At 46.1% G+C, this 23,946-nt stretch overlaps 1 protein-coding gene across 1 annotated transcript; it reads right to left on the bottom strand.

Moving 5' to 3' along the window:
- Window positions 1–13,601: 13,601 nt before the first annotated feature.
- On the bottom strand, window positions 13,602–15,060 carry LOC144170010 (cuticle protein 10.9-like). Its single transcript, XM_077699498.1, has 3 exons — window positions 14,921–15,060; window positions 14,753–14,812; window positions 13,602–14,203 (listed from the first exon to the last, which is right to left on the bottom strand). The coding sequence occupies exons 1-3, from the start codon at window positions 14,930–14,932 to the stop codon at window positions 13,916–13,918; spliced, it is 360 nt and encodes a 119-aa protein (XP_077555624.1). The 5' UTR covers window positions 14,933–15,060; the 3' UTR covers window positions 13,602–13,915.
- Between the last annotated feature and the right edge of the window lie 8,886 nt (window positions 15,061–23,946).

The raw sequence follows: 23,946 nt of genomic DNA, 5'->3' as shown, positions 1-23,946 counted from the left end.
CTCTCTGTACTTGCATTTACGCTTGTTTTATGTTGTACCATGGTACTAGTTTTGAAATTCTCTAGGGTGTAAACAAGGTGCATGTTTGTTTCGTATAAACTTTGCATTGTATACTGTACCATTTAGAAATTGTTCTGATCATTTTTTTTCATCTGTTTTTATTTTTGCACACTAGGCTCGTCGGTTGAGGTTCAACTTGCTTCTGTTCATTATTTTTTCTTTCTTTCGCTGTATCACACGACACTTGCTTTGTAATTAGAGGGCGGCAGTGCTGCGCTGCCGTCGACGTATGTATACGGGGTGGGGTCTTCGTCAAGCCAGCGCCTGTGCTGCCTTTTTTGTCCATACTCCTTGCAACATGAAATGTAAATGCAGAAAAAAAAATGAACAAACTCCCGCCGACAGCAAAAGGACATGACGGTCTCTGTTCTTTCATCTTGTTGCGGTACCACTAGATACGCCGTTCCCGAAAAAGTCGTGATACCCGCCGCGGTGACCCAGTGGCTAATGTTTTGCGCTGCTGAGCCCACGGACACGGGTTCGATTCCGGCCGCAGTGACGGCTTTTCTGATGGAGGTGAACGACAAAAACTCCCGTGTGTCCAGATTTCGGCACACGTTGTCAAAAGATCACCAGGTTGTCGAAATTAATCCGGATCCCTCTACTACGGCGCGCTTCGGAGCGTTAAAGCCGACAATCAGTCAAAACGTCGTGGTTGCGAAGCTTCCTGAGCGATAGAATGCCCGAGGAAATAACGCCCGGACAGCAAGTGAGAGGAGGGCTCAACTTCGTTGCTAGGCGACGCAATGCCGCACTTGGCGCGCTCTGAGCGGCTCGTCTGGTGCCAGTACGAAACAGCGTCCCCGTCTTCCCTCCTGTACTTATCTCTCTTGTTTCTTTCTCCTCTCTTACGACCCTTTCATTTGTCGCCGCTCGCCGTTGTCGAGGCAGTCGACGCCTGCGCCAGAACGCTAACCTAACCACACTCAACAGTGCAACGGCTGTCATTTCTTTTCACGCGCTGTTAAACTGTGCGGAATTTTATAGAGTTAGGCGGGCCAGAAACACCTCGAAATTATTGGCGGTTCTCTCAGCTGCGCTTTAGTGCTGGTAGTGCGTGACGCCGATTTTCAAATCGAAAGCCTCATACTCCCCACTACGAGAATATCAAGCGCGGGCATCGTTGAGCCCTGAAGATGGTCGCACCATAGTTTTATTTTATATGCACTTTACAGACCTCCTGATAGCGATACTTCCATGGAAGTGTTAAAACATCACATGTTCCAGTTCAGGATCAGCAAAATTCTGTTAGTAGGCGATTTTAATCTACCCTGAGTTAACTGGGAGCGTTTTGGCTCCACAAACAAGATTACTACTGAAACTATTTTAGATATCATGCTTACGCACAACGTCAAGCAAGTTGTTGATAAACCGACCAGAACGCAAGAGTCAACTAGTACCCTTCTGGATTTAGTGTTCCTCAATTGCGAATATGAGTACTGCGCAGTTTCTGTGGAGCAAGGCCTGTCCGATCATTCTCTGGTTATCATTTCAATTCCCCTCTCAAAGTTTTCTAGTAAGAAAAAGTCATCACTATGTACGACCAAAAACTATTCGAGAGCCGACGACATAGCTGTGATTGACCACATGGAAACGTGCTTTGGTGCATTTGGAAATAACGGTATATGCGCGTTATGGGAACAGTTTAAAGCCATGTGCCTTCACTGTATCGATAAATTCATCCAAAATAAGCGAAAGAAGAGAAACAAGAAAACAGCCCTGCCGTTCGTAACTCGAAAGACCGTTATTTTAGAGTAGTTCTGCCTGAACCTATAAGGACTGACGCAAAAAAGTTTTGGAAGTTTCTCGGAGAAAAAAGGAAACCTGTCACTGAGGTAAAAATTAAGGTTTCATTTGTGACAGACCGCAGAAAGGTATTGCTGACAATTTCAATTTGTGCTTTCAAGGCGTTTTTTTTTCTTGTACCGGTTCTTGTGACCATGTTAATGAAGTGTTTGATGCACGTGACACCGTTTTTATATCTTATCCTGGTGTGTTGTCTATGCTGCGAAAACTCAAAACCAAAGCGTCCTGTGGTCCCGATGGTATACCTAAGTTTGTCTCGACGATAGCTGAACACATTGAAAAATTTCGTGTGGTCATTTTTCGCTCCTCATTGTTGTCGTCCAAACTACCACTCGACTGGAAGGCCGCCCGCGTCACTCCCTTTTTTTAAAAAAGGTCACCTCCCTTGTCACCTCAAAATTCTCGTCCCATATCTATAACATCTTCGTGGTGCAAGCTAATCGGACACGTAATGGCAAATCAACTCTAATTTTTTGAGTGAACACTCAATCCTATCTGATAAACAACACGGCTTTAAAAAGGGATATTTCACAGACACAATTAGTTACGGGCATTCATACTTTTGGCTTAAACTTTGATAACAGTGGTCGAATTGACGCAATATTTCTAGATTTTAGTGAGGCTTTCGATAGGGTCCCACATGATAACCTAATATTAAAACTTCATCGAATTGGCCTTCCAGCCGTTTTGGAAAATTGGCTCGCGGATTACTTGAGTAACCAGGAAGAATATGCTGCCTTAATTATCATCAATCAGCATCTTCATGTTACGTCTGCTGTACTCCAAGGAATTGTCTTGGGTCCAATACTGTTCCTTGTCTACATCGATGATATCGTCAGTGTAGTTGATTCTGGTGTGCAGATCAGACTGTTTACTGACGATTGTGTTCTATTCAGGGAAATTAGCTGCCCGGGTGATGAAACTGAATTTCATAATAACCTTGAAAATATTTCAAAATGTAGTATGTGGTGTAGTATGGTGAATGTAGTATGTGGTGAATGATCCTAAATACCGATAAATGCGTCTACCGTATATGCAGCTTACCCGTAAGGAATGTCATTAAAATGCATACAAATTAGAAGGTGATGCTTTAAGAGAGACAACAAGCTACAAATACTTAGGATTAACGATTACTAACACCCTGTCTTGAAACCTGCACATTGAAAACATATGTTCAGCCGCTCTTCGAAAACTTGGTTTCTTAAGGCATAAACTGCGCAATTCTCCCTCAAAAGTAATACTCATGTGCTATTTTTTATATATAAGACCTAAACTGGAATACGCCAATGTCATGTAGGACCCGCACACCAAAGTGAACATTAATAAACTTGAAAGAAAACAAATGAGTGCAATTCGATTTATCTACTCCAAATACTCACCGACTGATTTCCCATCCCTGCTAATGTTTGATTATGGCATCCATACACTTGCATCCCGCAGGCGTGATTTGCGACTTGTTATTTTTTTTATTGCTGAACTGCAAACGGTTGATAGACCCATCCCTGTACTTATCGTTTCTTCCAACCAGTCCAACTCGGCAATTCCGTTCTAACTTACTTACCCCGTTTCTTGCAAGAACTGATACGTTTAGGTATTCTTTTTTCCCTCGGACCATGTCTGACTGGAACCCGTTAAGTGAATAGTACTCTCCACGCATTACTTAGAGTAAATGCATTTCTTGCTGCACTTGAGTTGTTATTTTTTCTTGTACCTGTATGTCTACCATATGCCCTTCCTGCTTGGACCAGTGTGGTCGACAGTATGTATGAAATAAAGAAATAAAATAAATGAATAAAAGTCCATCAAGCAGGCGCCTCTTATAGTCAAAGCGGATGCACCTCGGAGAGAAAGGACAATTGAAGAAAAGCTCAATGACGCAGCTGCTTCGTCATGGAAGCGCACTGAAGGAGCGTAATGCGACCGCCTGAGTATCGTCTGCTGCGACGGCCTGCATGTGCGTGCGTGTGCGCATGTGTGCATACGTGTTTGTGTGCGTGTGTGTGTGTGTTTGTGTGCGTGTGTGTGTCTGTGTGTGTGTGTGTTGATTGATTGATTGATTGTGGGGTTTAACGCGCCGACGCAACGCAGGCGATGAGGCGCGCCGTAGTGGAGGGCTCCGGATTAATTTTGACCACCTGGGGATCTTAATCGTGCGCCGAAATCTCGTACACACGGGCGTTTTTGCTTTTCGCCTCCATCAGAAAAACGGCCGCCGCGGCCGGGAATCGAACCCGCGACCTTGTGCTCAGCAGCGGAACGCCTTAGCCACTGAGCCACCGCGGCGGGTGTGTGTGTGTGTTCATGGGTGCCTGTGGGTGTGTGTGCGTGAGTGTATGCGTGTGTGTGTGTGTGCGTGCTTGCGTGCGTGTTTTGGCGGAAAGATGTTACAGCGTCGCATATGCAGAAATGATGCAAACCGACTAGAACTTCCTCCTCTCCGCATTTTTTACACACGTACCCTACTGACGTTTTACAAGGACAGGGGTGCAGTAATGAAAACTGGGTGTGCCCTATAGCTGGGTGTGCCCTATAGGTGGGCCTATAGCTTCCTTCCAGCGGATTTTTAAAAAACCGAAATTATCATCACCATCATTATCATCAGCAGCAGCAGTAGCAGCCTGTTCAGGTCCACTGCAGGGCGAAGGCCTCTCCCAGTGACCTCCAAACGCTGCTGTCCTGTTCTCCTCGAGTGCACAGTTTAGCCCCGAGTTTGTCTATTTCATCCCTCCATAGGGATAATGGCCTTCCTCTTCTTCTAGTCCCATCTGATGGTATCGATTCTGTTACCCTAGTTGTCCACCGATTGTCGGTTCGTCTCACTTCATGGACTGCCCAAGTACATTTTTTTTCTTAATTTTAACTATGGTGTTTTGTACTCTAGTTTGTTTTCTGATCCAGGTCGCTCGTTTCCTGTCCCTCTATGTTACTCCTAACTTTATTCATTCCATGGCCCCCTGAGGCGACCTACGTTTGTTTCCTAGTTGTTTAGTAAGGGGCCAAGTTTCAGCTCCATATGCCATCACGGACAGTATGCTCTGGATGTAGATTTCTTATGAGTGACAGGGGTCACTGAAAAGCCGATATATGGTAGACTTAGTCTGTTTTCGGAAGAACCTATCAGGTGTGTATTTTTAATTGAATGAACACTGCTAGTGTATTTAAAGGGGCCATGGAGGCAAAATATAACCTGGTTTAGTTTGAAGGAACTAGCCTTTGAACTAACCTTTGAAAGAACTCACTCAGGTCTACTCCTGGCGCATTTGATGCCCGAGATGAGTTCTGAGGGGTAGACGACTTGGACGGTCTCCCTCCCTCATCCGCCAGCCAGGATTCCTTGGATCCTCGCGGCGGCTTCGGCCATCCGGACTGTTGTCAGTTGTGCCTCCGGTGTGGAGCTGAGCAGAACAGTCTCCCATTGTTCTGCAGTCTTAATTTTGTAGCTTCTAAGTGTATCTACATCGGATTTGCTATTATAGCTATTCGTATTTTTTGGAGCTTATCGCAGGACCAGATCATGTGGTGTAGGTCGGCACTGCTGTTGCATAAAGTGCAGAGGTTTGAGTAAAGGTCTGGGTAGCAGCGGTTGAGGGATACAGGGCTCGGAAAAGTGTTCGTCTGCAACCGTCACCACGTGACTGCCTCTTTCCTGGATAGAGTGTGGTGGACCGGTGGATATTTGCATCTGGATAACCTGTAGTGATTTCTTATATCCCTGTATGTGGCTAGCCTGTCTTTGTGAGATCTCGTAACGTGTGCTTGTTCTGGTGAGAAAGATGTTTTTAAACCGAAGAAACGAAAGACGTATAGATAAAATTTCAAATTTTAGGCTACATGACGTCAGTAGGGATGCAATAACGGCAGCAGTGACGCAGCAGAGGGAAACACGCAAACGTGGTTATCAGTGTCTTAAAGAGTTAGTATTCAACTGATACTATCAAACGAAATGAGGCGTCACTACAATCTCCCAGTCATGTCTCTTGGAAATGGTTTGGGATGGCGGCCGCCATTCACGCGAACAAAATTCTCTGGCGCCATAAAGGAATGCCCAGAACATGGCCGGGGAGTCGCCACTACTTCACCTGTTTTTTAACACGAAAGTGTTTTATTCGCGGATTCACAAAGACATCAATGACGTCATACACGTCACGGAAATGACGCCATTGCAACGAAGCAAGCGGCCTGTAAAGGGTGCACCCCTGGACACAGGGTCTTCTTGCGGGGAAGCAACCTTTAGTACTAAAGAGTACGCTATACTTAAGGTTGTTTGTTTTCGGGTTTTATATATTAACACGAAAGTGTTTTATGCCGGGATACACCAAGATTTCACTGACGTCATATCCGTCACGGAAATGGCGCCAGTACACCTTTGCCGAAGCGACCTACCAGCAAGATGTCGCTCACCAAGCACAACCACAAGACAGCCGCCGACCCGCAAATCATGCTTAGCCGCAGGTTTCGCTGCCCATGTCACTTTCGTGTTTTACCCCTTCTTGTGACAGAGGAATTAACCACAGTTTTTTTTATTTCGAATATTTTCTTGAAGTATACCATAAAATTGGTATCGCTCTTATTTGGACAAAGCAGTCGGTTTAATGAACCAAACTTGCATTTTGTTGTTTTTTTTTTGCGTGTGGGTTTTAAACGAGCGAATATTATTTTATACTGAGCGTCCCCCAACGCTTGAAACTGCGCAAGACGTAAGTCCTCTTCACTGCACCGACAGTTCCCCCGTGGCAGGCCACAGCTGCAGTTGTCAAGCAGTTAGAGAGATTGCATGTTTGTTTTGGTTACAACGATGTTGTCCGCTTAGTAAAAGTGATTCCACGTTCATCTACCGACTTTCCGCGAAGAGCCACTAAACCCCGAAGCGAGATAGACTGTGAAAGGAGATGCCGCCTGCCAATTAGTGAGTATAGGACATGGTTCTGTGTGGCATGTAAAGAAGAGGGTTACTCGCTAAATCGCAGGGTTGGCTGCAGACCTGGGGCGGTATTCCCGTGTTTTGTCCCTTTTGTGTCCCTTTCAAAAGTGTCCCTTTTGAGCGAGCCGTGATTGGCTAGCAGCGAACACCCGGATGTGACGCCATGCAAGCACGGCGGAGCTATGAGCCGTGGCTACTCGGAGCAGACGATTTGGAGCAGACGATTTTTTATCGCAGTTCGCTCGCGGAACAATAAACACATAAAATATACTCTGATACGGTTTCACTTCTTTAAAATGCGTTTGCAAGAACAGTTACGCCATTTGAATAAAAGGCCCACTGCTTAACTGGAAGTACGTCACGATGAAAGGGACGCAAAAGGGACGTTTTCGAAAGGGACAGTTACGAGAATACCGCCCCAGAAGTAATTTTCAGTTGTGACGAATTTTCGGGAAAGCTTCTAGACGCAGTAGAAGAGCTTCAGCTGCACCACATCATAAGCAAGCAGCAAGCAACGTATCTGTGAGACCTGAAAACCAGCCTGAAGGATGGTGCGATAATTCCTCTTTCGGACTAAACAGAGAATGATAGCTTTCTCATGCGAGATGCTTCCTAATCGTGCAACTGGGTAAACACGCAAGACACGATACATCCCTTCGCGGCATAGCACTCTTCAGAAGAAACTGGGCCCTTTGTGTAAAACCACATGCCGTGATTTCATACTGTCTCTACCACGCCACAGTGGCCGCGGATACTTTGAAAGAGGAGTTGTTACAGGTTCTCAAAATTATATTTTTCGCTGCTCATAAAACTCACTATTTTTTCGCCGGGGAATCCTAACGGTACGGGAAGAAAAAATTGTAAATCTGTGCTACCACGAAAACGACTGCAATTTATTTTTTTCAAGGTCATATGTGAAGAGGACTTGGGACCGAATTGGCAGCAGCCGCAGCACCGTGGAGCGATTGGCAGTCAGGGAGAGTCTTCAGAGGGCTGACAGGGGACAGATACTTCTTACCCGCCGGGTTCTCACGTAGGGGGCAAAGAACATGAAATGTTCTTTTCCGCCACCCTGCCACCCAGGCTTTCCAAGTGGCAGAGCCCAATGTCGGGAACCACGGTGAAAACTGCCGCCTCCAAAGCACCAAAGCCGGCCTGACGACCCATGCTCTACGAGTGCGGCGAACTGGGCAAGTTGGTGAATGTTCATGGTGAAAAACAGCGCATCCAAGACGAAGAATGAGAAGGGAAAACAGCGCCGTGTTTGTGTTTTCCCTTCTCTGTCTTCGTCTTGGATGCGCTGTTTTTCACCATGAATGCTCTACTACATCTGTCTGCATGAACGCAGCGTTGCGGAAGTGATTTAAGAGCTCCTATAAGCGATCATCTGCTGATGACGCGCTACCGAAATCCAGGACCAGACAGCCGCAGTTCGAACGGTAGAGCAGCTAGACACGTGGCAACCAAAAACGCGCGAACATCCGCTTTTTAGGAATATCCGCTATTGATGCATTCACCTGCTAAGAAATAGTTTGCCCGTTGTCTTGAAAGTTATTACCATCATCGTCATCATCATCATCATAATAATCATCATCATCCTAATAATTATCATCAACAACAGCAACAACAGCCTACTAAGGCCCACGGCAGGGCGAAGGACTCTCCCATCGACCTCCAACCACTCCTGCTCTGCGCCGATTGCGTTCACAGTTTACCCCTGAATTTCTTTACTTTATCCTCCCATCGGATAGGGGCCTTCCCCTTCTTCTAGCCCCATCTCTTGTTCTCAACTCTTTTACCCTTATTATCCACCAATTGTCGGTTCACCTCACTCCAAGTCCAGCCCAAGTCCATTTCTTTTTCTTTATTTGAACTATGATATCTTCTACTCTAGTTCGTTCTCTGATCTAGGCAGCTCGTTTCCTGTCCTTGAGTGTTATTCCTAACATTATTCGTTTCACGGCCCGTGTGGCCGGCCTTAGTTTGCTTTTTAGATGTTAAGTAAGGCGCGAAGTTTCAGCTCCGTATGTTATCACCAGCAGTATGCACTGGTTGTAGATTTTTATTTTTAGTGACAGAGGTAGCTTACTTTTCATTATTTGGGAGTGCTTGCATAGGGATCTCCAGCCCATACCTATCCTGTGCCGAATTCGTGTGGTGTCGGAGGAAGTGCTGCTGAGACCTTGGCCAGACGCGAAGCGTTCCCACAGGGGATTTAAAGCTGTGCTGACATTTCTGCGCAGTAGCGGCCTGTCAGAGATATTGTAGTTGAGGTCCGCCCGGTCTAACTTTAACACATGCACAGTATCGGTATAGGCATCTTCTATACATAGTCATTTATTTATTTCTCCGCCATCTTCATCTCTCTCGTCCTCTATCCACGCTCTTTCCTCCCCTTTCCCTTCCCACACACAGAATAGCTGGCTAGATATACTACCATCAGGCAGACCTTTCTGTGTTTTTTTCATTTCAATAAAATTCCTCTCTCTTTTGTCTCTAGTGGTTCGGGTCAGCGCTAACCGTTCGTCCAGGTCACCATCTGCCCAGATAACTGTCTGTCCACGAGAAACCTTAGAAAGCAATTGATAGCCCGTAGCTACTCACGCAAAATTTATTTTGGCGACATTTCTTAGTGCCATTGTTTCTGCTGACCTTATCTCCGTTTTTAAAAGAGGGTTCGTTGCAAGCAGCTTAATAATTAATAGGAGGATCACGCCCATTTCCGCTTCATTTTACGCTTCAGTGTAGCAGCCCATACCGACCAGGGTGAGGCCATGTGCATCCTGTGCACATGGAATGGTTCGGGCAAGGGTCCGTTTTGCTCCTTTTTCCACTCCTTCAGCTGCGCCCGGTGATCGACACTCACATGGGGGCGCAACGTTCCCGTATCACTGCCATATGAGATCGTCTACTCTGTATAGCGGTGGCTCGATCGTTGAAAAGCGCTAGGCGGCCGGCCGGTACTTCATTTGTATGGGAGAACGCGCACTCACAATCTTGCCGCGTATTGCACATCCTGGACCGAGTGGCCGCTGTTCTATTTTTTGCTGTTCCTCCCACGGTGTCCGCTATTGCGTCCTTGATCCATTTCATCCTTGGCGTCCGCACTGGCTGAGCTGTTGGAGGATGCGCTTTCTGCGGACGTCGCGATGCGTTGGTCATATAGTTGGCCACCTGGCCAGCCGACTTGTAACCTTGTACTCGTATCCAACAGCAAACTATGTAGTACTGCTCCCTCTATAGCCAGTGTCGTAGTCACTCACTTCGATGTTGCGAATTAAAAGTATTTTAATTTGATATCCCTCAACAAGAAGACAAACTGAAAGTGCTGGATTTAGGTTGTACGTTGCTTAAACCACGTCATGAAATAAACGATTTAGAGCTCCGCAATGAATTCAAAGAAGCGAACTTACGATAATTTTAAAAGATTTGATTTCATAATAGAAATACACCGTTCTGTGGGCGCCTAAGTACATGCATCGCGCTGATGAAAATAAAGCTTTCTTGTGAAATCTCCGTCTGGGATGATATAATTTGTGAAAATTAGACCAGTCGTTGTTGTTCAGTTTAAAAAAGTGGATAACTACTCCGCTCGCTTAATTTCAATGCAAAATCTTTGCTCTGTCTATTTAGAATTATAATATTTTTACATATTGGAGGAAACTCTCGTAATCCTGTAAATTGTAACCATGAAGCCTTCTACTTTCAGATATATTATAACGGGCGGGAGAAACAAAAAATTATAAATTGGATTCAACCAGATCAAACACAGAACTGCTACTTTATAAGTTAAACCAACTGAGCATGCATTAAGTTTAAGTTCGGCAGAATTATTCCTGGTTACTCGTGCGCATTTTGTAACTGTGAATTGCACTAAGCCTGCTTTTTCAATTGACTCTGTCGTTCCACAAGGTCAGTATTAGGCCCTCTTGTATTCCTAACCTGTCTCAGTTACACTCCCTTCCGGATAAACTTGAATATTCATGGGTTTGCCGGTGAATGCTTCCTTTTTGGTGACATAACTGATATTAGCGACACTGGTAACTGGTAGAGTACGCTGGTAGGTAACTGGTAGAGTACACAACTAATCGAAACGAACAAGTTTACAGTTACGCGTGCATATCGAGTGAGAGAGTGTGCATATTCATATTTCTTTAAAGAAGAGCGCACCGAATAATTCAAGGGCGTATGCGCACACTTTATACTTAAGCTCACTTGGATATTTTATACCCAACATATACTTAGAAACGCCAATAGTATGTTGAATTTCTTGCGCGATTGGCTATCTCACGGCCCATCTTATTGTTATTTTATAAAATGCTCACCCATTCAGTCTACGGATACGCTACAAATCCACGGGAACCTAGCCACATTCGATTAATAGATCACTTGAAGTCGTTCTAACTAACTCTCATTGTTTTTCGTTTTATTATTTCAAGTTATATCCGCTCTGCAAGCATATAACGACCGAAATTGAGTCGTACACTTTGGCTATTACCATTACGCCCAAAACACTCTCTCCTAACACATTTTCAAGAATGGTATGGGCACTGCTTGCTGCGATATGTGCCCATTTCCCAACCTCAGTAAGTTTCTAATCCCAGAGCTCACATTATCATCGTCATCAAGTAACTCTACGAATAACTGTTCTTATTATTGTTTTGTGTTTTTACTCTTTGTTTACGCGGTTGCGCTGTAATATATTTATTTTTATGTGGCTTCTGTTTTCATTGTGTCAAATTTATATTTACAAACCTTCTTTTGACGACAATGTAACCCTTTTACCCTGTGTAAAACACTCACTAGGGCTCCGGGTTTTTGTGAAATAAAATAAAATGTAGGGATAGAACCTCGCAAAAATAGATCTTTTCGGACATCGTTCGCGCCTCTTACATCTCGCGAATCAAACCACAATTCTGCTGATATTGTTGCTATTAACAGTAATGGACATTGTGAGAAACCCTAGCAAGTTCTTGATAGCCCGTAGCAACTTACGCAATATGCTTGTCACACGTTATATTTACGTTTTTTAACCATTTTTGCTGCGTGTTTTTCCTTCTGAATAAGACTTTGTAGCTAAGTTTGGACACTCCGACACCTTCAAATTATATTTGCCTGAATCAACATTGTGGCCTTTTTCACGTCTGCGCCGTCCTTCAAAACGTCGCCACTTGGGAGCTACAAAATGCAGTTTTATTACTCAATCATTGCATTTTTAATGCGAAAGCATTACTAAACTATGTTGGTCAAAAATGCGCCATCTGTGACTCACAAAATCGCCGACGAATGGCCCAAAAGACGGCCGATGGACGGCACAATAGGCAACTGTTGAAATTGCAAATAGGTGTGAATAAATGCTACAAGCGACTCACCATTTCTCAGGGAGGCTCGTATAAGCGAACTAATTGAGTATAAAACAAAATTAGGTGTTTTTCCCCGGGTGGAATTCAAACCTGTGTTCTTCGGAATGCGAGACTAACACAAATCCCCTGGACCTCCACATCCCGATGAAACGGCCACTGAAGGGACCGTGGTAGCTGCTTTTCACATGAAATCTAAGGTTCGACGAAATCTGTCTGGTCGGGTAAAAGATTCATAGCTGAAGAAACTGATGATCGTCGACCAAAGGTTTATTTAAAAAGGTAAAAAGACGCTACGGCTTCCATACTGAGACCTTGTTCACTGAGCCGTTCAGTGAACAACGCTTTCATATGGAAGCCCAAACGTCTTTTTACTTTTTTAAGTAAACCTTTGGTGGCGATCACCAGTGTTTTAAATTATGAAAGCTTTTCAAATGGAGACAAAAGGTGAAAAAAGACCATGCGATGGGATTTCGGTGCACGATAAACGTCGCAAGGTAGTCCAAAATAACCCGGTGCCTTCCAGTACGGCAGGTTTTGAAGCTTCAGCGTGTTAAACCCCAAAATCTGAAAGGCATCTAGCAGGCGTTTGTCGCCGGCAAACATGCCCTTCAAAGTACAGAAACGCACTGGTTCTGCGCAGGTCTCATGGTCAATGAAAACCGGAATTATCTGAAGCTTTCTGTGCAGCCGATAACTCAGGGGGCAACTTGTTCACGAGCATACTGTCCGTGACTCCCCATAGCACATACATGCTCGTTGTAAAGGCGGAAAGGTGGGTAATACGAAGTGCGCGTGCGGTGCTAGTAATGATCTGTCTTTTCTATGCATCTTTGATTTGATTGTGGGGTCTAACGCGCCGACGCAACGCAGGCGATGAGGCGCGCCGTAGTGGAGGGCTCCGGATTAATTTTGACCACCTGGGAATCTTTATCGTGCGCCGAAATCTCGTACACACGGGCGTTTTTGCTTTTCGCCTCCATCAGAAAAGCGGCCGCCGCGGCCGGGAATCGAACCCGCGACCTCGTGCTCAGCAGCGCAACGCCTTAGCCACTGAGCCACCGCGGCGGGTCTATGCATCTTCGCTGTGCATCTTCGCTGTTCACAGCTCGTTGCATAGACATTATCGGCGAAAAACAATTTATGCCTGGTACTTATGTTGAACCCTGCGTTCTTGTTGTCCAGCTTCAAGCTGTTCGATATTCGCTCAAGCGTTAATGTCACAGAGGCACGCGAGATCTTCATTGTCGCGTATTGAACTAACCGAACTTGCTATTCAAATTCTCGCCGTCCATGTTTACCTATTTACTCGCATCGTTAACACAATCTATATATAAGTTGTTGAAAGCATCTGTCTGGAGAGCTTAGTATTAATAATGCCTGCCTGAAATGAACACGTTAACTTAGCAACGATAAAAACGGTGCGGAACCGTTTAAACAGCAGTAATGAGACATTTTTGTAACACAGAGAACGTTTATTTTCTTATTTTTAACAGGAAAGGAGCAGTTCGCACGAGACGAGAGAACAAAGGGCCTTGAAAGCAGTTGGAGATAGAACAGTGAACACTCACGACAGATGGTCACATTTTGACTGCGTCGGTTCAGCAAACGGAACCGGAAGCAAGAAAACGAAGAACAACAAAGAACTAGAGAAGGAATTCATGGAACAAGGCCCGCCAGGAAGAAAAGAAAAGTTAAGGACGGAAGTGAGGAGAATAATTAGTCTTTTTAATTTACATAGCGGCGGTGATGTCGCGTGGCGAGTCGTCTAGCTCTTGGACTTGCCGAAGGTGTAGGTAGCGGGAACCTCGATGGGGTTAGCGTTGATCTGCACGTCGGCCGGGTTCTCGGACTTGGTTCCTGGCTCGTTGGTGTCGATGGTCACGCGGAAGCCATCGCCGTCAGCGACGTAGTTGACGGTGCGGTAGACGCCATCGGGGGTCTGGTAGCTGTAGCTGCCGGTCTTGCCGTTCCTCTCGTCACCGGTCTCCTGCTGGCTGATGCGGCCGCCATCCTCACCGGTGGAGTCGTAGCTGAAGGTGTATGGGTGGGGGGGCTGCGCAGAAGATGGCACAGCGATATGAGAAGCCTACTCAAAAAGGCAAAAGCCACTAACAAGATATTTAATGCGGCTCGCTGTTATAGGCACATCAGGGATGTGAAATAATAACCAGAGACGCGACTAAACTCGCGATATTTTGAAGGCAGAAAAATTTCAAGAAGAAACACTGAGAGGAGAAACATGTCGTGCCTTGGCACTGTGCTAGTACTTTTCCATATTGGCTATACGTTGACCTGAATGTAAAAGCGCAGTGAAAAAAACGTCTGCCCATTAGGATCTGTTAATAGCATATGGTAAAGTTGTTTGTTGCAATGTACGATGTTCAATACACTAACCAGCAATTGCTAGAGCTTACTTTCGTTCACCGTAAGCACCTAAACATCTAAATTATGATCGAAATCTCCATTAGAACGAAATCCCTGGTACCTCAGATTATCTCCAAACATCAAACGCTCCCTGTGTTCCGAGTTTACCACGAAATGAATGCACACGAGCGTATTGTAAAGTGCAAATAGAGTAGAGCTGAATGAAAGCGGTACATACGAATTGTTCCTGGGCCTGGAACTGGGCGGCGGCGTACGCCACCAGGCAGAGGAGGGCAACCTGCAACGGAAGAAGAAATAGGATCAGTTTTCTTTTTTCTTCTTCATAGCCATCACTGAGAAGTCCCCGAAAGCCTGCACGCTATCTCCTCTGCGCCCGCAACCGTACCTTGAACAGCATCGTTGAGCGGGCTTCTTGTGTCCGACCTGTGGGGTGGAAGAGGAAGCTTTGGCCTGCTCACAACCAGCGGCCGAGTTTTTATAGGCATGTGAAGATCGACCACGCTAAGGCCACCTCCGATGCCCGCCGCCAAAGGGAACCGGACATCACGTACGCGAGGCGAGGAGGTTCCGGCAGGCAACAGCGCATCCCGTTAGCCATAAGCCGCACCGATGCGCAGGCTGAACGTTGGAGACGGAAACCCCCTCTTCCTCGGCCGCATGCATTAGACGCCTTGCGGAGGCGGCAGAGAAGCCGAGGGGACGCGGCGTGTCCTTGACGACAGCGAGCGTCCAGCAATCATTGGAAGCATCTACAGCCCGAGACTCCCTGAAACTTTTTTTCTCGCGTCTCTTCCTTGCAGGACCTGTTAGGACGACCTCAGCCTAGCAATGAGCCCCCATCCTCCGCTCCTGATCAACAGCCGGGGCTTATTCAAAAAAGCTGAAGACGGGCACGAAAATCAAGATCGATTAAAAAAAGCAATTGTAGGATCGCTCAACGGGGCGACGCGCAGGGGATCGAGAGAGATATACACACCTAAAAACCAAAGAAAAGTTGTGGCATTAAGTGGCGAGTGGGATAAGCAAGGTGTCAGAATTGAGTTAACGCGCTAATTCTCAGATTCTTCTTCGTAATCCTTGCGGAGTCCCAGCAGTGCCGGGAGCGAAAGCTTGTTAGCATGGCCAGAGCCTATACACGCGCATTTTCGATGAGCGAGAATGTTCCGCAGACGCTGCGTGATTTGGTTTTGGGAGCAAGAGAGGCGCGCGCACAGTACCGGTAGGAAAGCAGCCCGGCGGGTCTCCTGTTCTCTGGAGGGGATTACGAGGTTATAACGTCCGACTAGCCTCGATTACGAGTGACCTCAGAGACCGGCCGAAAGTCACCAAAACGGAATGTTTTTGCTATCGGGAGATCTTATACTAAGTACCCAGTGTCGCCGAGCTGGAACGACATTCAGTGCCAGTAGCCAGTGAAACGGTTAGTAGCGACCCAACATGCAGTTGCGAAGAGTAGCAGTATTTGTGTACTTAAAATAACCTCTGCTTTCGTCACGATATTGGTCTTAAATTATGTCTTGCCTCGGTCGCATGTAGCGTCGAAGGAAGTTAGAGCTCTTTTCTACTGTTTGTAAGAGACACAGAATCTATACTTTCTACGGGTTTTTTATCCTCTCCTTCATTGAAATCCTTCATTCTCCTTCATTGAGTGCTATACGGGTTTCAAGGGTGGTTATTTTATAGTATTTACTTCGCGCCTGTACTTTGGAGAAAACTTCATCATTACGTTATACTGACATGCAATGAGAGACAGCGGTAGATAAGAGAACGTATTCCCCCGTCACAGACTCAGCTTTCCCGTCTATTGCAACATTTGCTGAATTCCTGTGGTATCAGATGACTGTATATCCATTTTTCCTGTTCTAATACAGGAGATGCAAGTATGCCTAAAATAAATAAATACACGATCGTATAAGAATAAAGTGTGCACACGTGTTCTAGAACTTTGGGCAGAAAGCGAAGTTATAATATAATCAAGTATGGTTCTTGTGCGTGCTATTTATACGTGGCAGCGTTAGTTTTGAAACTATGTAAATTGCACAAAGCGACCGCACTTAGCAAGCTAAATTCGGCTGCGTCAGAAATTACTAGTCATCGCGTATTTCCCAGAGGTGAATTTTGGTTTCGTATGCGCCCAACAAACCCCCTTCAAAGTATATAGTACCCCGAAAAGGAGCTTGAATCATCTGCTGGAGGGTAAACACATTTTGCTTGTGCGATGAGGCGATGAGCCACTTTTGCCTGTGCGATGAGGCAGAATCTAGGTAACAAAAATGAAAATAAAAATTAAGCGCGGAAAATTGGGTATAGTCGGTTACACGATGCTGAAGACATAATGTTAGCGTTGAAAGACCGGGCACAAGACACGAATACACGGGACATAAACACGGGAAGACCACGACACAGAAAGAAAAGGAAGACGCGGGACACTTTATTTTTAGCGCTTGTCCCGTGTATACTTATCTGAGTAGTTGATATCTAGCCTTGCTCCCGAGCATTTCTATTTGATAACATCTTGCAGGTCTAACATTACGTCTTCAGTACCAAAGAAAAAAGCTGATCAACCTAAAAAGCTAACTAAAATGTCATTGACTCAATCGGTGAAGAAGGAAGGATCTTGCCGATAAAAAAAACGTGTCATTTATATCATTTTGTAGAAAGATATGGAAAAGACAAGATAGACAGCCTGATATCGCAAGCAAAAATTTAGGCCCAAAGCTGGGGTGCTATTTCAGAAGACCCGAGATTCAGTGAAACTCGGAAGACATGTGCAGGAGCTCTGGCGATGCCCACGCAGCAATAAGGTAATATGTCGAGGCGTAGTTCTAATGCTTTAAAAGTCTATGATGGCTAACAGCGCAAAAATATTGGGCGAAAATACGAAAATACAAGACACAAACATAACGACGCTCGTTTGTGTCGTCCATTTTCGCGTTTTCGTCGTTTTTCGCTCTGTTAGCCACAATAGAACCGTAAAAACTAGCCCAGATTAAAAAACTCCTGCTTTAAAAATGCGATTCATGCTATTTGCCAATTATTGAGGTGACAGCCGGTTAAGGGAAGCCCGCTTCAAGGAGGCGTGGCTAGGCAGTGGCGCATTTTTAGTGCGTTGTCTCGCTCCACTGTTGCATTGGGGGCAAGCAAATCCAACTGCATTACTTTATTGCGGTTCTATTTTATAAATATGTAACTACGAAGTTAGTTGTTTTATTTCAGGTGCTCATGTGAGCTTTTGGTTCGAGAGTTTTCTCATAAGGAGCAGTTCTTGCCGTCGGTGGCAGACAATGAAGTCACGTGCCTATAGCTGACTGGCAAAAAAAAGAAAGCAGGTGATGGAAGTGCACCACATTCAAAATAATTGCTGCTCGATATTGCATTATCAAAGTCCTCCACCCGCTTTTCGATACAAAATTTCCCCGGGGCACTTATTATGCATACGCGCGTTCAAGGCGAAAGTTCGGTGATATACTTATGAACAAGTTCTTTACTGACAGATTGCAGTTGCGTCTTTTTCCTCGCTTTTATTTCTTCGTCTTTTTCCACGAATTACTTCTACCGGCATCTTTTCTGATATACCGTATCCGCTTCAGTTTCTTAGACAAGAAGCCTGGCCCACACCACAGCCTCCCTAAAATCCGGGTTCTGCGCGGGTGGTATACACCTGTCCTGATCACATGCCATCAGATTAACGTGTCACGCGGGACGCAATATTCTACAACTTTTGCATATCCCATGCACAGCTTAGTGAATTTTTAAAACCGGGCACATTAGCTCCTCAACGCTCAAAGGAATATCAACAACGCCGACGAGACTGCGGCCCCTTGCGGCCACTGGACTCTGCGTAGACGACGCCTCCGCATACGCCGCATGGATACATAGGCGCCATCATCGTTCACTCCTTGACTTCATCCGCGAAGCGAGCATTTTCATGTTCATATAATCACCTTTCGTCATCAACTCATATTCCCTATATATGCCCTGTGGCAATATGAACGCTCATAAAAAAACACAAACTTTAAATTGTTTGTTGGCTTTATTTTGTATGGCTCTTCACCGTTCTTGTTCGACGAAACTCTCTACTGTCGTTGGCTTCTTTTTATAGAGTCCAGTCACCTCACTGCCCTCTCTTCTTTCGCCCCCTTCCCACACTGGCTTACCCCTTTCTGACGTCGCGCTATTACGAAAGTCGAGACCGAAAGTTATTTCGAAAGTTGAGACCGAAAGGTCTCAACTCTCCCTTTCACTTGGTTTGCATGCTCTGATTCCTGCCAGACGACGACGCTGAAAAAAAAAAACCGTTAAAATGTATACAGATCGTCTTCGATAATAGATACGCGCAGTTGACTGTCTTAGCGGAGAGCGCGACCACAGGCGCCTTCGTGTCGTCGTCTTAGGAATTCTCGCATTTGTCTTCTGCTTCTTTTGGGCTCGCTTCTTCCTGCTGGTTCTTTACGCTCGGTTGACATTTGGGGCTTGTCCGCTCCAGATCGTGCATGTGCGTAACTTTTTATAGCAATAAAAGAGTTAAAATCGCATACACTAGCTCAACGCGGGGTTTAAAGTATAGTGTTGCGAATTGCCGAAGATGAAGCTCCTGGTACATACCGCCCCACTATCATTGTCATTGTAAATCGGTCTGTCGTCGCCATTAAAAGCGTTCCATCAGGGTGTCTTACGGCTCGATACCCTGGCTGTACAACATATATTTTAGGATACCGCTCGGAAGAAACGTTGCCGGCGTCGCCCCACTCCTTGCGAAGCCGACCCTGTGTGGAGCGCGAAGAGTCGGAGCTAGGCATTAGCTTATGTATTGAGCAATCTTTCGAAGAAAGGGAACAGCCAGCTGCTAATAACCGACAGCAGCGAAAATGCAAGACGGAAACAAATTCCTGGCCTTCGGGGCTGTGGGCTTTGCTTTGAGGTATTAAGATTCAAGTAATCGTATGCAAGGTAAAAGAGTTTTTGCAACCTTGCCGAACGATCGAAAGTAGTGTATCACATCACTTTACGTTGTCATGGCATGAAAGTATGCCGGCATGCACTATGAGCCGCAAAAAATGAATGTTGAGTTATAAATAACCTGCAGTGTGTATGGGCGCCCGCTGCTTTCATACCAGGCTTCTAAACGGTATTGTAGGCGGCCGATGAGGCGGTGTGGCCGAGCCTACGTTTATTTAGGTTGCGCTGGCCGTGCCATGGTCAGGACGAGGCGAGCAGAAACGGGGTGCCGTTCCAGATTGGGTGCCGAGTGCTGCGTGTCCTCCGTGCCAGCTGGCCAATCTGCTGATGATGATGGTGGCGCTGAAGAATATGATGATAGTGGCGCTGCAGTATTGAGCAAAACGAGTCAAGTCTACGGTAAAAGTTCGGTAACACTATGTTTGTTCAGACCTGGAGGGATATTTCGCCACATTTCCCACAGCCGTATCTTCCCAATATACATATATGCGCTATAGTAAATCTGCACTCAAGAGCTGAAGGAGGAAGAAGAGAAGGAGTAGAAATATTTATTTAACAGTAAAATCAAGCTGGTTAGTGGGCAGAGTCCTCAGTCCAAAAGAACAGAGTAAAAGTAATTTTTCTCAATTCAAAGAACACCATCCTGAGTAAGCTAGGATTTGTTATCTACGCCTGGAAGGGTTGGAAAACAATAAAGATCTGCTTGGACATATTCATTGATTCGATTATTGGTATTATGGAAACCAGCACGTGTATACTATTTATTGCGTTCGTTAGCGAGTATACCAAGCCTTGAACACCGTAATCATGTCAAAAATATTTGGTTTGAGAGTCAGTTCATTGTGATAACGATGGTCACGATAGCAACTCGGAGCACAAAAGCCGCCTTCGAGTACTCTGGACGACGCTGTCTGCGACGTTTCGCGGTGGCGTAGCACATTCCTTCTCATTGCATTTGCCGGGGAACAAGCAACGCACGTTTGGGATATGCACCTTCTTGCGCGCCGACATACCGAAAGCCAATTTGTGAAGAAGGTTTTGTATGCCTTACAGCCTGAAGAAAATATCCACACGAACATTATGAGCCCTAAAACATCCCCCAAACCTCCTGATAAGACGTTTGTGACGGTGCAGCAAAATTAATGCGTTGGGCACAGAAAAAGAAACATTCACCTAATACCACTCAACAACAACGAAATAAATAGAAGACGCTTTATTTCCTGCTATGCAATGAGCGTAGCATTAGACATTAGACAATGAGCGTAGCATTAGTGGTGCGTAGCACTATACTCTTGAGTCTTCATGAGAGCATCTAAAAAATACCATAGGGAAGGCTACGCATTTTCAATACCTATCGAGGAGCTATGCGCCCTGAACCTCGCAAATAAGCTACAACGGACGAGTTACAACGCTCATCTGAGAGAGAGAGAGAGAGAGTTGCTTTATTAGAAGAAAAACGAAAGTTGACTGAACCGATAACTGCCTCTCGGGTTGAGGGCACCTCAATCAAGACTGAGTCTAGGAGGGGGATAGAAAGGAAAGAGGGTGTACAGAAAAAGGTAGAAAAGAAGAATAAGATAACGGTTCACAAGCCGCGCAGCATGGACAGTACTGACGGCATCATAGCCGGTCCGAGAGTCCCGTGTCTTATAAAAAGTCCAGCAGGGCTCGGAACGCTTTTTCGCGATTTGATTTATGACAATCCGGGAACAACAGGTTTGATGAGGTGCATGAAGGCAGTCCCAGTTTCGCATACGACGCTCACAGCGCTGATCGAGCCTGCGAATGTTGTGGACACTCGCACAGTGCATGCGCGAGTGTCTCTATTGCAGGACAGTGTGGGCAGGCGGGTGAACTGGCGATGCCAAGCCTGTGACTTCTTTCCGCGCAGCGGTGAGAGCCGATTCGCAGACGAACAAGGAGAGCACTGTCAGCTCGGGTCAGTCCCCTTGAAGGAAGCGCGCGCGGTGGCTTGCCGGATGCAACCACGCCCGATGCTCTGAAGAAAGTTCTCTCCTCGTGTGTTGCAAATTTATGCAGGATTCAGCTTGAAATTATGGAGATGTGTCAGAAGCCGGCAAAAATAACTGCGTTACTGGAAATTATTACACTTATTAATTTACTAAAGCATCAAAGCGAGCGATTTCTAGAACAGGCACTGCTGCCCCTCACAGCTGCGCGAGTCCCTAAGCTGACGTCAGAGCCAGCAAGTACCACTGAAACATTTCACTGCCAATACTATCCTGCCCGGAACGTTTTTACAACAATGGTGCGACCGGCACCATAGAGTTTATTAGTAAGTATACTGGAGAGGAAACTGCCCCTGGGAATCCATATCGTCGAGGGGGGGGGGGGGGGGGGTGAGTAGGGGGGGTTATGGGAAGACCACCGCTTCTCGCTTGGGCTAGGCATGCCAATTGAATTCTTAAGCGGTTTTTGGGATTTGCTTTCTTCATAATGCATTAGAACATCTAAGAGCTACGCCGAAATCATCCCTGTTCTGTGGTAACCGTCAGCCGTGGCAACTGCGTGCACGCTGAAAGAGCAGGCAGTCCGTGATCGTACATAACGTTGGTTATGCCGGAGTCGAAGTAACGTATGACTAAGCGGGTAATATGCCGCCGCGAAAGTTGTAGCTGACGAAAAAAAAAAAGAAACCAAATGTATTTCGGCGAAGCCAAGATCCGACAGATACGGGCGCCTGTATCCGTCCTATCCCTTCTTGGTTCACGATTGTTGAACGCAACGTTTTCTTTTTTAAGTGCGAATGCACTTTATAAGCGACCCCAAACCATCCACCGCCGGCGGCGTTGGCGTCCGCAGTGCTCCTCTATATTTGAAAAAGAAACAGCATCCGGCGCCAGGTTTCGATCCGAGGACTTTGCGGCCGCAGCGCGACGCTCTACCGACCAAGCCACGGACGCGACGGTGATATCAGTGTTAGACGCGCCTTATATCTTTAACGCATTCAAACTACGTCGTCAGCGGCGTGCGTTGGCGACTCAGCGGCGTTATAGCGGCTTGATAACTGCGTGGTGTACACGTGATACTACAAACCCGATGGAAGAGATGGAAGAGAAGGCGGCGAGGCGGTGGGCTGCGGGGGCCGAGCGCAAGCGCCGCAAGCGGGCCGACAACCGTGCATTCGCACTTCCACATTCTCCCCCTCGGGGAAATGCGGGGGAATTTTTTTCCTCAAGTCTGAACCAACGCGTTCAGCAACATGTTTTGTTAAACTAGCTGACGGTCGGTGCACCAGTTCACCACGAAGGTGACGTTTTCATGGGCACGCATAAAAACATTTCCAAACTCTTCAAACAACTTTTTATTTGAAAGAATGGTGAAATAATAGAATAAAAATCTCTAATGAATTTCCCAAAAAGATTAACATTGTTGTTAACTGCCAGTTTGGCCTGCACAAAAATAGGCACGACTATTTCGGCAAAGCTACGCTTTATTTTTTTTTTTCAACGTGAGTGGCCTCAATCGGGCGCGCTGATAATGCCAAGCGTGCTCCGCGCGATTGCGCCGGTGTCGCTCGAGGTTTATCGGAGGCTCCACTATAACTACTTTGTTAACTCGAGCATCTGGAAACTCGAGAGCGAGCTATCTCGGGATTTCTGGAATAGTGCCCCGTGTTTGTCTTTACAACTGCTGCCGTGGTTGCTTGTGGTTGCTGTGTGAGGCGTGAAATAGACCTTTTTCAATTGTTCTATCTGCGCAAGCGCTTGGAGGAGCTGTAATACTTCGGGGGCTCACTACTACCTGAGTTGCCCCTGATGACTGATGCGGAGCGCACGCTGGGTCCTACTTCAAACAGACTGTGGCTGACATTCGGTGGCCGCTGCCAAATCCATAACTCAGCGGGGAGCCTGGATGTGACATTGGTAAACGTATAAAGAGTCGGCTATAGCGCACTCAAAGAGCGAGCTTCATGCATAAAATTAAAGAAAGGGAAGTGCGACCTGCCTACCAAGCAGTCCTACTAAGCTATCACCATTGGCGCTCTGTGATTACCAATATAGAACAACTACACCTCCAGAAACCGTGGTCTTGCGAGTCCCCAGTTGCGCTTCCCGTAAACGCTGTAATAGAGCTTTTCTTTGCCAGGAAAGGTTAAATTCGATTCATTATCCTGCTTGCTCGATCACATGTGTTTCCCTGGGTCCTTGAGCTCTCAAACAGGCCTGAGCGGAGAGAAAAACAACTCAGCGCCAGGCGACAAGAAGGGTGTGTATTTTTAAAGCGAAGCTTTAGTGTTCTCATTGATAGCGTCTGTAACGGAAAAACGCCCTGCAGGAAATCCAACTTTCTCTGATGGTGATGACGAATGATCGTGGGTGAAGGGAAAAAAAATCGCCTCAAAAAACCGAACCTGGGTCCCTCACGTTATGAAGCCGGCGTTTACCAGATCACTCCGTTTCGACGTGGGCGAAACACAGTCCAAACTCA

Source organism: Haemaphysalis longicornis, unplaced genomic scaffold (genome assembly GCF_048455015.1).
Source record: "Haemaphysalis longicornis isolate Haplotype H1 unplaced genomic scaffold, Haemaphysalis longicornis Haplotype H1 scaffold_2, whole genome shotgun sequence".
NCBI classification, from domain to species: domain Eukaryota; kingdom Metazoa; phylum Arthropoda; class Arachnida; order Ixodida; family Ixodidae; genus Haemaphysalis; species Haemaphysalis longicornis.
This window is presented reverse-complemented; position numbering and strand designations above follow the sequence as displayed.